At 43.1% G+C, this 12760-nt stretch overlaps 1 protein-coding gene across 3 annotated transcripts in view; it reads right to left on the reverse strand.

The window, feature by feature from the left end:
* The window catches only part of SVOP (SV2 related protein), a 54114-nt gene that overhangs the window by 15779 nt on the left and 25575 nt on the right, over window positions 1–12760 (reverse strand). For all 3 annotated transcript variants that reach the window (XM_075898793.1, XM_075898792.1, XM_075898791.1), the window contains exons 7-12: window positions 11597–11660; window positions 9543–9668; window positions 7267–7395; window positions 6230–6303; window positions 5854–5930; window positions 3540–3647 (exon numbers count right to left, since the gene is read on the reverse strand). In XM_075898793.1, coding sequence (XP_075754908.1) covers window positions 3540–3647; window positions 5854–5930; window positions 6230–6303; window positions 7267–7395; window positions 9543–9668; window positions 11597–11660 — 578 coding nt within the window. The remainder of the gene's footprint in view (window positions 1–3539; window positions 3648–5853; window positions 5931–6229; window positions 6304–7266; window positions 7396–9542; window positions 9669–11596; window positions 11661–12760) is intronic.

A 12760-nucleotide genomic window follows, 5' to 3' on the forward strand; every position in this document is an offset into this window, starting at 1 on the left:
GAGACACACCCTCTCCCCCTACCCCACCACAGGCCACAGGTATATGCTAGCAGTCATGTGCAGGGCAAGTAAGCAGGGAGCTGCTCTAGCCTCATGTCACTAGGGGCCCCCAGGCTATTTTAAATTACCTATGGGTGGCAAGCAGGGCTGAGGGACACTCTGGGGAAAGTGCACAGAGTGGCAGGAAGGGCTGGGGGAGAGGGCCTGAACTTTTCTGGAGCAGGGTCTCTGGGCCAGGAATATTCCTGAAGCCAAGTCCATATAACTTGCCCCTAGTATATGTTGTTTAATCCTTGATTACTAATGGACTGGAAAGTTCTTCATCCTCATGTGATACAAGCACACCATCTCACATCTTTCCAAATGCAAAACGAGTATTTAGTGAATGGTGCTTCTGCCTCATCATAAGCAATTTTACGGAACAGCTGTAGCCATGTTATACTATATTTCTCAGTCAAAAGAGCCCAGAGGAATGGTTCTAGAATCCTGCTAACAATGGTGTTAAAATGGGACTGTAATATGGACAGGACCCCACAATCCAACAACAGTCTGTCTGGATCACATAAAAAACTGAATTCAGCCTGTAGTGATCATTTTATCCAAGAGGTCACCAATTTCTCCTTTGATCTCTTTACTGCCTGTCATGGGGCCGACTCACCACCCCGGCACCGCTAGGCAGCAGTCCTGGGAATTAGCTCGCCTGCCTTGCTGGGCACCTCCCTCCAGGTGGTATCTCCCTCCTCCTGTCCATTTGCGGCTTAGCCCTTCCTTCTGGGCTAGCCGGGCCCTGCAGGTCCCCCTGGTGCACTCCCTCTTCAGGTACCCAGGCTCCCCACAGGCCCAACATGTTCGTGACCCCCCTGTTGCCTTTACAGGGGGTGCTCTCCCATTGTCCATATTATCTGCGTGGGGTCTCCCTGATCCAACCCAGTCAGGGCACTCCCTCCTCAGGTGTCCCCTGTGCCCACAGGGAAAACAAGTTCTAGGTCCAGGCACTAGCTCCCAGCTTTTGATGCCTGGTTTACCACAGAGTCCAGGTGCCCACCCTTGCAGCAGCCAGATCAGTCTTTTCTGCTGCTCAGCAAGCTGGGCCACACAGGCCCTCCAATAAACATCCATTTTTCTCCACCCACAGTTTCACTGGTCTCCTCATGTTGCCTGATGGCCAGAGTTCACCAAACTAGTCCCCTTAGTCACAGGGCAGCACGGCCCAATGGCCAGAGTTCCTTGTATCGGGGGGACCACATGTGCCCACATTCTCCACCATATGTCACGGCGTCCTCTTCAGAACACTGCCCTCCAGCAGTGCCTGTTCCTGTCTCTCTGCGTCCCCTTCCGAGGGGGTGTTATTTCCTCCGCTTGTACACCAGGGTCTTCCCTTTATCCCCTTTGCCTCAGGGACCCCCTGCCAGTCTTCATCTAACCCCTGCCTCAGGGGCCAACTGCAGTCTGTAATGGCCACTCATCACTGGCCAAGGGGTGTGTGGACCTGCTGCCCCACCAGGTCTTGCAGCCTGGGAATTTGGTTGGCCAGAGCCTCAGCAGCCCTGCCTTATTTCCCCAGCACTGCTCTACCTCCAAGAAGCCTCCTGCTTCCCCAGCAGTCAGGTCCTTACTGCTCTCTTGCCAAAGCAGCAGTCAGTTCTCCCCTCCTGCCAGGAGTCCTTCATTATATAGCCCCCAGCTGGGCCCTAATTAGGAAGACCTGCCTCAGCTGAGGCTTTGCTCTCAGCCCTTGCTCAGGGCTGGGGTTTGTCCTTTTTAAGGGCCAGTACAAGGCAAGTGCCGTGTCACACTGCCCATTAGCAGTTACATCCCAGAACTGCCCTGGAGGATGGATTTTCTCCCCTGGGGCTATGTCCACACCTCAAGCGTGTTTTTGTGCAAGAAAGTTTACAGTAAAATGACAGAACAGAGGGCCTTTTGCGGTGAAGATATACCTCTTTCTGCGAGGAATAACTCCTTTTTGCACAAGAGTTCTTGTACAAAAAGGTGTGTGTGGACGCTCAACAGGGGATTCTTGTGCAAAAAGAACTATCAGAAAAAGCAGAGGTGCTCTGATGGCCATTCTGTGTATGGCAATCAAAACTTTTTTGCACAAGAGAGTCCATGCAGTATGGACGCTCACTTGCGCAAAAGCACATCACTTTTGTGATGAGCTTTTGAGGTATGGACGCAATTTGGCACAAGAAGTTTTTGCAGAAGATCTCTTCTGCAAAAAACTTCTTGTGCAAAAACTCTGCAGTGTAGACAAAGCCTGGGGGTATGTCTACACTACCCCCCTAGTTCGAAACTAGGGGGGGGTAATGTAGTCATACGGAGTTGCAAATGAAGCCCGGGATTTGAATTTCCCGGGCTTCATTTGCATAAAGCCGGCCGGCGCCATTTTTAAATGCCGGCTAGTTCGGACCCCGTGCCGCGCGGCTACACGTGGCACGGACTAGCTAGTTCGGATTAGGAAGCCTATCTAGTCCGTGCCGCGTGTAGCCACGCGGCACGGGGTCCGAACTAGCCGGCATTTAAAAATGGCGCCGGCCGGCTTTATGCAAATGAAGCCCGGGAAATTCAAATCCCGGGCTTCATTTGCAACTCCGTATGACTACATTACCCCCCCTAGTTCGAACTAGGGGAGTAGTGTAGACATACCCTGGGAGTGCTGACATAGTTCCTTGCTCTAGTATGCTCTGGATCAATGCAGCCTGCATTCACTCACCTGGGAGGACTGCAGCAGTCCAAATCTTGGCAGGCTCCAGATAGAGAGGTCTGAGGCTGATGCACCTTGTTCTTGTAGTAACACACTGAGCCACCTGCTGAGCCAACCTTGTAAGGCACTGATTCAACTGTGCTTGAACACACTGATCGTGTTTCACCAAAGGAACATATGGGGAGGTTTATAAAGTCAGGGCAGAGGCTACCTTGATTCTGTAAACACTGTAATGTGGCAAGTCTGACTGTGGCCATTAAAGCTCCAAGCCATTGCGAACTCCTGTTGCAAGGCTTATTTCATCTAACATGCCTACTGGCTACAATGGAGTGGCATTTACACCAGAGCTGAATTTGTTCCTGAGATTTTAATCTAGAACAGTTATAATTCCCTGAATCACTGCTTTATGATATTTCATCTCAAGCAAATTAATGCCTAGAGATGTAATTGTAGGTCTAATGGAACAATATTCATATTACTTCTTTATGTCACCTGGCTTTCTTGCTCTATTGTCACATTGCTCATTTAAATAGTTGCACATTTAAAAATCTCGGCTCTGATGGTATACAAAGCAGCACACAGAAACGATCAAAGGAAGTAGGTCCACCACTGAGTAAACACCCACGATCCTTACAAATCATTCTGTAAAGTGAATGCCTCCTGCTGCTTCAACAGAAATTCACTGAGTGATAAAATCCTATTGAATTGTTACTCTTCCTCGGAATACAGAGTGGGCGGTTTGGATTGGAGCCATAACCAGACTGGCCACAGTGGCTTCTCAAGATACTTCCCAGACTGCATCCCGTGATGCACTGGTGCTTTTAAAGTCACTTACCTGGGAACTCTGATAAAGTGGTCCAGAGCAGATCGGTGTAGTCTTCTTCTGTCAGATATTCACAGGCCAGGCTGCATTTTGCTTTAACTGCTTTCCTTCTATTGGAAACTGCGGAAGGAGAAAGAAGTAGCATTTATGAAATGTTAAGTAATCTCTTCTCTATTGATCCTCTCCTCCACCTGCTGTGATTCTGGAAACTTGCTGCTGAAATCAGTGGAATGGATATGGCTAGAAGTCAACAGCACCATTGCAGTCAGGTGCACTATTGTATTGGGAACACATAGACCAAAGCCAATCAGTTCCTCAACTGTCTTGCTTCTAGTAGGATGTCACCCTGACCTGCAGACTGATGATTTACACTGCTTTTAAACAGAACAGCCTTCTGTGACCTCAGGCTAGTGATGTTGTCATCTGTGTGTCACTATCTCCACCTATAAAATGGGGATGATAATACCTTATCTACACTCTAGGGCTATGTCTATAGTGCGCTCTCTTGAGCAAGAGATCATGCAAATGAGGCAAAGCGGTGAATATCGCCGTGCCTTATTTGCATACTTAATGAGTTGCCATTTTTGGGCAAGGGGCTCTTGCACAAAAAGGAGCCGTCTATATGGCTCCTTTTTGCGCAAAACCCCCCTCTTTCACAAGAGCTGTTCTGCTTGAAAAAAAGCAGCAGAATGGCTCTTGCTCAAAAGCCCCTTGCGCAAAAATGGTGGCTCATTAAGTATGCAAATGAGGCCCAGCTATATTTACCACTTTGCCTCATTTGCATATTTTCTTGTGCAAGAAAGCGCAGTATAGACGTAGCCTGAGATGTTTGTGAAGGTTAACTCGTTAGGCCACATAAAGAGATTCAAGAAGCATGGATGGAAGATGCTACAGAAAAGCAAAATATTATGATTATTTACACTATGGCCTGAAACAAGATCTTAGACTAGAAGATCCTTGTGGTGCCTTCTAACTCTAGGGTTCTATGATTCTAAGATCCACAGACCAGCACTCCTGTTTCCCTTTTTAAACCAAGCCTCTCTCCTCTTCCTGAGTCTTATTACCAACCCCTTTCATGGTCCTTCCTTTTAAAATATACTGTTAATATCAGTTGTCTACACTATAATGCACTCTATTGCCTTTCCAAAGGTCTTTAACTTTCCTCACATTCACCTACAGCATACAAGACTTTATACTTGTATAGTCCCTTCTATCACAGAATGTTAGTGATTCTTTGTAGCACAAGCAGTAAAGACTTTTTTACTGTACTAGGTGGCTCAAAATTACAGGTGGGGAAATTGAGGCTCAAAATGGTCAAGTGATTTGCCCAATGCCTTACAGCGAATGAATGGCACAGCCAGGAAAAGAACCAGTCATCTTGTTTCATAGACTCATATTTTAACCACTAGACCACACTGTAATCACTAACAACATTTTTCTAGTATCCAAAGTTAGCTTGCTCATGCTATTTCCCAGCTCCTAGGCAAGCCCTAAATTGATACCTTCTCATAGCAATATCCATGCCCTGTGTATAATTTCCCAGCTGCCAGAGTGTGTTCCTTAATTTAGTGTGTTCAGAATACAGTAACACTTTCCCTGAGCGAATCTAATTTTCAAAGAATTTTAAAGGACTTTTTTACAAAAGTAAAACAAGAATAGTAACACAACAAAATGCAACCAAAAAGATGCTGAATTTCTATGCAATATCTTTCCCCTCAGCAGTTCTTTACATTTCAAGTACCTTATGGTAGTTAGCAATTTTCTCTATTTCATACCTAATTAGGCCTGTGAGTGCCAAATCTGGCTAGTCACGTTTATTGAATCACATTTTACTCAGGCAGAACAGATACCTGCCTCTAATAAAACTTCTTTGCAGGCTCCATAGCTATTTTACACCTTAGGTTTGTGGAATCCATCCTGTGTGTGTCCACCATAGAACCCCTGTGCATCGAGCAGCAAACAGGGTATTGTAACTGACCCATGTTCAAAATGAACAAACTCTTAATGTTTCCTAATGTGAGCAATAAAAATGGTGACCCTTTCCAAACCATTAGCAGAAACTATTTCAATAAAAAGAATCCCACCTTTTCTCTCTCATCTGCACGGCATATTTATGTAACCCACACACCTAGTGGGTGTAGATCACTGTCCCATGAAGTGGCACTTAGACCATACAGAGAGAAAAAGAGTATCCTTGACAGCCTTAGTTGACATCCAGTTGGTTTTTAGCTCAAGCGATAGACTTGTGCACTAAGCTCCAGAGAGCCCAGGTTCCATTCTGCCTGTTAGTGATTCATTTAGAAAGAGGAAAAGAGCTAATACTCACTGCTGCAGATATCTCCTGCTTGAAAGAGCTCTGTAGTTAGTAAAACTAATCCATAATAAGAAAAGGCATTGGAAAACCTGTGAGGAAGATGAGAGAGGAAGTCTGAGATGGTTGCACACACAATAAGCATTGTGAATCAAAATGGAACCTAATGGAAGCAATGGACTTCCATTAAATACTTTCTTAAAGTATGGTTCCTACTGGCATCCAGAAAATTAATAAGCCACTGAATCTTGAGTGAATGTTATTTATTGGTTTAAGAAATTACAGTATAATGCAGGTTTGAGGGAAGTGAGATTTGCTCCTTTTTAGTGCTACATCCATTGAAAACCATACATAAGCAAGCTGACATTGAACAGTTTGTATTTCCTCTTACCATATAAACCAAAGCAACAATGTTGTCAACCTAAACTGGGGTGTGAAAAGGTCTCTTATTTTGCCACGGTCTTCCTGTTTTGAAACAAACAAAAATACAGCTGTTGGATTTTGATTCTATTTAAAATTGACGTCATGTCATAAACAGTCAGAGGAAATTTGATTGCATGGAATCATGACACTTGCACTCTTATGTCGGGCCATTCGATACATATTACATAGCTTAGGGCCATAGTCCCTTCAGGTGTCTTCAGGAATACAAGACGAGGAAAGGAGCCACAATCTGGCTGCAGCTGCCAAGTTAAGAATTTCCCTGCCAGTGGGAATTCTCAGCTGGTGTGAAGTTATTAGAGCTGGCTGATACCACCCAAGCACAGGGGGAGAACGAGATAGTGTCAGCATGGAGAATGTGTAGAGAGGGACTTGGCTCTATTATACCAATTCACAGCTGGTGTATAATCTCTTAAGGATAACAGCAAGCTGCTGTAAATTAGAACAACCTCTAGGGAGCTCTAATTTAGGCTGGGGCTAAGGCCAGTTTGAGAGCCATAAGCAGTTCCGTGGTGATTCTCCTCCCTGTCTCCTGTGCAGGAAGAGTCTTAGAACAGGACAGCATCTGACCCATGCTCTTGTGGTTTAGGAAAAAAAAAAACATTTTGCAACCTCATCCTTTAAAAAAAAAAAAAAAAAAAGCAAGCAAAGCCTTTCTTCATTTTCCAGCAGGAGAACTTTGGCTTGCCCAAGAATTTCTGCAGGACAAAGAGGCAAGCCAGCCTGTGCAGAATGTCTCCAAAATCTGGAAGTTCTTTGGAGCTTGGGGTTGTTCTATTATAGAAACAGAGGATAGCTGCAAAATTCAGAATCAACCTGGAATCCAAAATTCCACATATAGTTCAGGGCTGTTGAGGTCTGGGGTTCTGCTTTGCACCTTTCAGTATTAGTATAAAGAGGACCAAAAATGAGCATAAATGTAATTTATGCCCATTTTACAGCCTCTTTACATTGCCATCATTTTTAATATGTCAGAATATAAATCACCTGTCTGGAAATGATTAATTTTCCCAGAGGCATTGGAGATCCATTTTCAGCTGCTATCCGCTTCAAAGTGGCAAGAGCCTTTTCTTGGTTTCCAGATAACACATCATATCTTGCACTTTCTGGCAGCCACTATAAAAGCAAAGTAGAGCAGGCACAATATTGTCAAAGACAGGACAATAAACTGACTGAGGCAGATGTGAGCAGTCCCAGTGAGAATGAGACTGCTTGCAGAGACACCCATGATGAATTACAAAATGGTCTTTCTACCTATGAATTTCTCCAACAGAGTTTAAGAAATTCCATATGTTATTTTCATCATAATATCAGGCATTCATCCCCAAACCTATCCTACAAAGGTCTCCTCCATTGCTTACTTTTTATTCTTGAAAAATGTTACTATATCTTTGGAATTTTTGGCATTACATTCACAGCAGGAATGGTAAAACAGTCAATAGGTTAGCAGGAATCTGAAAATATTCAAAACTGTCAATTTTTAAACCTTTTTCAATACATAAGATTTTAAACACCCATGTAATCATCTGGGGAGATTACTGAAAAAGAATGACAATGTCTAAAAAATAACAACTGCACAGTCAAATTTTTACTCAGGAGTCTCAGAGGGGTGGCCATGTTAGTCTGTATCTGTAAAAAAAATGAAGAGTCCCGTGGCACCTTACAGACTGAGGCCATATCTACACTAGGAAACTATTTAGAAACTATTTAGTTTGACTTAATTCCCAATTTTACAAATTCGAACTAGCGTGTCCTCACTACAGGGAAGCCTTGAAATTAATCTGAGGCAGGCTCTGTTAATGTGGATGCACTACCATCGACTTAGAGCCCCAGGAAGCATTGGGGAGTAATTAGTTCGAATTACTCTGGGAGGTAGTTATTTTGAAATAGCAGCACTACAGTGTCCACACTACCGCTATTTCAAAATAACTATTTTAGAATTAGCATTACTCCTGAGGAAAAGTAGTATAGATTTTGAATTCCACAGCCCATTACTTCGAAATAACAGGCGTGGTAGTGCAGACACTCTGCTTATAAATTCGCCCGTGGGGGGTTATTTTGAAATAAATCCTAGTATAGACCAGGGCTAACAGATTTATTTGAGCATAAGCTTTTGAGGGTAAAAACGACTTCATCCAATGCATCTGCAATCTCTCAGACACATCTGATGATGTGGTTTTTACCCAATAAATCTGTTAGTCTTTAAGGTGCCACAGTACTACTCATTTTTTCAGACAGCAGTGTATGAGCACCAAGAGTTTTTACTGAAAAACAGATTAGGTGGAAGTTGTGATTTGCAGTAAAATTATTTAAGAGTCCCAAGACGAATCAGAAAATAACTGATTTTAATATGACTAAAAGGTTGATTCCACTGTATTTGACTGAAACAACGGGAGTAAATGGGAGAGAGAATTCCAATTTGGACTTGTTTCACAAAACTCCCAACTACTAGTTTTCTACAGCAGGGCATCAGATGATAAGCATTACATCATCAGAACGACTTTCATTGAGAACCTTCCTATTACAGTAAACTTCTGATAATCCGGCACCTTTAGGACCCAGGGGGTGCCGGACTATCAGATATGCAGGACTATCAGAAGGGGGGGCTATGAGGGATCTGGGGTGGGGTGGGGTGGGAGGGATGCCACCCCAGACCCCTCATAGCCCCCCCCCTTCCGACAGTCTGGCTCTGCCGCAGGCGTCCCTGATTCAGCCGCTGCTGGTCAGTTTCAGCAGAGCAGCTGGGGTGCTGCCGGGTTGGTTCGGTAGCGCCGCCCCTCGGCGCTATGGGACCAACCCGGCAGCCCTCCAGCTGCTCTCCCCCAGGCGTCCCCAAGAGCAGCTGGGGTGCTGCCGGGTTGGTCCCACAGCACCGAGGGGCAGCGCTATGGGACCAACCGGCAGCACCCCAGCTGCTCTGCTCCCAGCTTCCCCGATTCAGCTGCTGGTCAGTTTCAGTAGCGGCTGAATCAGGAAGCCAGGCGCAGAGCTGCTCCAATTGTCCGGCAGCCGGAGCACTTCCGGGTTCTTGATGGTGCCAGACCATCAGGAGTGCCAGAGCATTGGATGCTGGACCAATGGAGTTTTACTATACTAGCTGTTGAAACAGGATAATTTGAAGTACCATCATTTACATCATAATTTCAGATTTATTAACAGAGTGCCAGAATTCCACTCAATCAGGCTCCATAATAACTATATTTTTACAGTGAAATATTAGATTTGCATGCTGCATAAACATCTCTCCCATAAAGAATACCTACAAAACACAAGATGGCAAACAGCAAGAGTGGAACAGCAGAAAGAATGAGCAGCCAGCGCCAGCCAAGTGTCGGCATCACAAACACTGCAAGAAGGACTTCAAATACAGTCCCAATGGCCCAAAAGACCTGCAAAACCAAAACCAAAACCAAAAAAGAAAAAAAAAGGAAATGGTTATAAGGATAAAAGAATTCTGAGTTGCATGACTGATAACAGCACAAAAGGTAAAAAGGAGAAGGAATATTTTTATGAATGTTCTTTTCAACCTGAAGTTCTAAAGTCACAGAATCACAAGGTTAGAAGAAACAGGAAGGGTCATCTAGTCTACCTCCTTGCCAAAATAGAGAATTTGTTGTTGTAAATTCTGTACTATAGAGACCGGCGGAGAATCATGGAGGCTACATGTACAATGTGCACAGATGTAAACCAAAAGAAATCTCGCCATTTGTCCATGGGACTTTTCCTCATGCTCCACCAGCTCAGTTCTGAAAACCTATCACCAATGTACTCTAGAAACCTATGTTTAAATATTGATAAATAAACTGGTGTCAGAAGCAGCTTCTTATATAAAATAACCTCCTGTTTCATATGTGGAAGAGCTTTACTATATCTGTGTGCCTTTTGTCTTCAGACTTTGCCCATACCTCACCCTCTGTACCATGCTTTTCGTAAGATGCTATTCCATTCTAAAATTCAGGTAACTGAAATCTTTGAGTAAGGGGAAAAAAGATTTCATATGAGGGACATTTTATGCTATTAAGGCTGGTAGTTTCACCTTCAGTAAGATCAATGTGCTGCATTTGTTACAGAAGACCTGCAGACAGGTAAATAATGAATCAGACTTAATTTGTGGATAATAGGCCTAATTCTGCTGTGATTTTCAAATACTGCTTCAATAATGCCATATGACGATAGAATTTGGCCTTATATTTCATATCACATACAGTTACCTCAAAAGTGCTGCAAACTCATTATGGTGTGAATGATTAAGACATGAGTCTAGATCCATTCAGTTGATACCCAGACATAATAAACTTTCCTAGGATAATAATAATCTATTTCTAAGTATAATTCTTATAAACAGCAGTGAGATCTAAAATCCTGTTCTCCTTACAAAGGTAAAATCATCAAAATCAACAAAAGATTTCCTGCAAAAGAAGGAAAGAATTGAGACTCTTATTATTAAGGCCAGAGCTTTCTGGGTGCACCTACACAGCACACTAAACTTGAAATAAAATACATAGTTTGTGTATCTTATTTAGAATCTCTTTCAAAACAGCTTATTTGAAATTTGGCGCCTCTACACAGTGCCAAATTTCAAAATAATGCACTATTTCATGCCATCCCTTATCCCTAGTGCAACAAGGTTTACACAGGGATATCAACACGGCATCCCGTTATTTCGAAAAATATTTCAAAATAACCTCTGGTATCCCAAAATATCCATGTAGTGTAGACGTACTCTCTCTCATGAAACCTATCCAGATCCATCTGATATTTTCTTCCCTTTGATTTTTAGTTCCCTCAAAGGCTAATTTCCTTTTCCTGATAACTACCTAGTCAATTCTTAGGATATATTTCAGATTCCACCAGGTGATCACAGAGATCCAGAATGCTCAGAACTAGCCTTACCAAGACAAGGAAAGAGAATACCAGCACCATGAAAGAGTTGCATATCTACTGAACTCTAACACTGAGTGAAGATCAGGCAGTGAAAACTAATTATAGGCAGCAATTATATTAAGATTAATTTTGCTTAAAGGCTATTTGAATTAAGGGACGACCAGATTTAACAGAGACAGCCCTTTCAAAGCCTCTGAGTACAGACCAAGTAACAGCTTGCTCTTCTGGAGGCAGTCCTATTTTTTTTCCATTTTAACACCTTATAGGCTAAATGCAGCACTCTCTGACACTGGTATAGAGAGCTGCATTCAGCCATCTATTCGTTGTAGCCGGTTTTGAATTTTCTACGGTCAGTGGGATTGAATGGACACAATATGCAGCTAATTTGGCCCTCTAAATCTAAGGACCAAGTACACTTGGCTATATTGCTTACCTCTATTAATAAAATGCATTTTGCTCTGGCTTTCATTGGAAGGAATTCTGCATATAAGGTCACTCTGTAAAGACAAACATTGAGAAAAATGTCATGTTAGCACAGTGAGTTATGTTCAGGCATTTGATTTGATTCCTCTTTAAAAATGCCAATCACCATAGTGACAACACAAAAACCCTTCCCAGCCCACACTGCCAGCAGTAGTACAGACATTGGATCAGTCTTTTCTCATTCACACAGAAGTGAAAGTAAGCGGGTGCGTCCTGGTGGGCAGCTCCAGCAAAAGCCAGCAGGGAGCTATTTAAAGAGCTGGCAGGGGCCGGAGCTGCAATAGGATAGTATCTGTAAGAAATTTTAAGTTACTTTTACCTCTGTGTTTACACCAAAACAATCTTATTTACTTGAATGTGGATTGCAGATGAGCAATGGAGGAGAGAATTTGATGCTGTTTGTTGCTTTGTAACCTCACTCAAACCTGCTATATCTAGCAGCAGATCTTAGTGTGTAATTTGCTCACAGCTCTGGTCTGGACAGGAATTTACACAGTGGGATTCAATGCATGACTCCTGCAGTTGCTTGATAGACTATTTCCCCAGTACTTAACAATTTACTAGGAGAATTTCACAGTTACTAAGTTTCAGTCCTCCAAGAGATGAAAACCCTGAAGCTGTAATTGTTATTGCTCATATAAAATCATTTGCATTCTTTTATTAAGTGTGATTTTAAAAAATTGACTTGATTCTCTGCAATGCTTTTGTACCCTATTGTGCCAACACATCTGAATGGCAACTTTGCAGTGTGTGTGTTTCCTGAGGATTAATGCAAGGAACAGGAGCCAATCAAAAGTTTATTTTGTCTGTTTCAAACAGTCCATTAGGATTTGTGTTTCTGTGCTCTGACATATTAGCATTCCATTGACTTGCGGCCGGCCTCCGTTTCTGCTTCTGAAACTCCTTAAGGGTCTAACCCTGCTACCCTTTGAAATCATGACAAAACTCCTGCTGATTTCAGAAGTGCAGTTCTGAGCTCTCCATGACTTCATAGAGCTCAGTTAATCAATGGATAGCACTGCAAATAATATCATATTAAATTAGTGATTAAAAATAGGAGAACTTAATCATGTGTAATGAAATGCAGAGCATTCTCCATGTAATGTAATAGAGT

Source organism: Pelodiscus sinensis, chromosome 15, assembly GCF_049634645.1.
Source record: "Pelodiscus sinensis isolate JC-2024 chromosome 15, ASM4963464v1, whole genome shotgun sequence".
In the NCBI taxonomy this organism is placed as follows: domain Eukaryota; kingdom Metazoa; phylum Chordata; order Testudines; family Trionychidae; genus Pelodiscus; species Pelodiscus sinensis.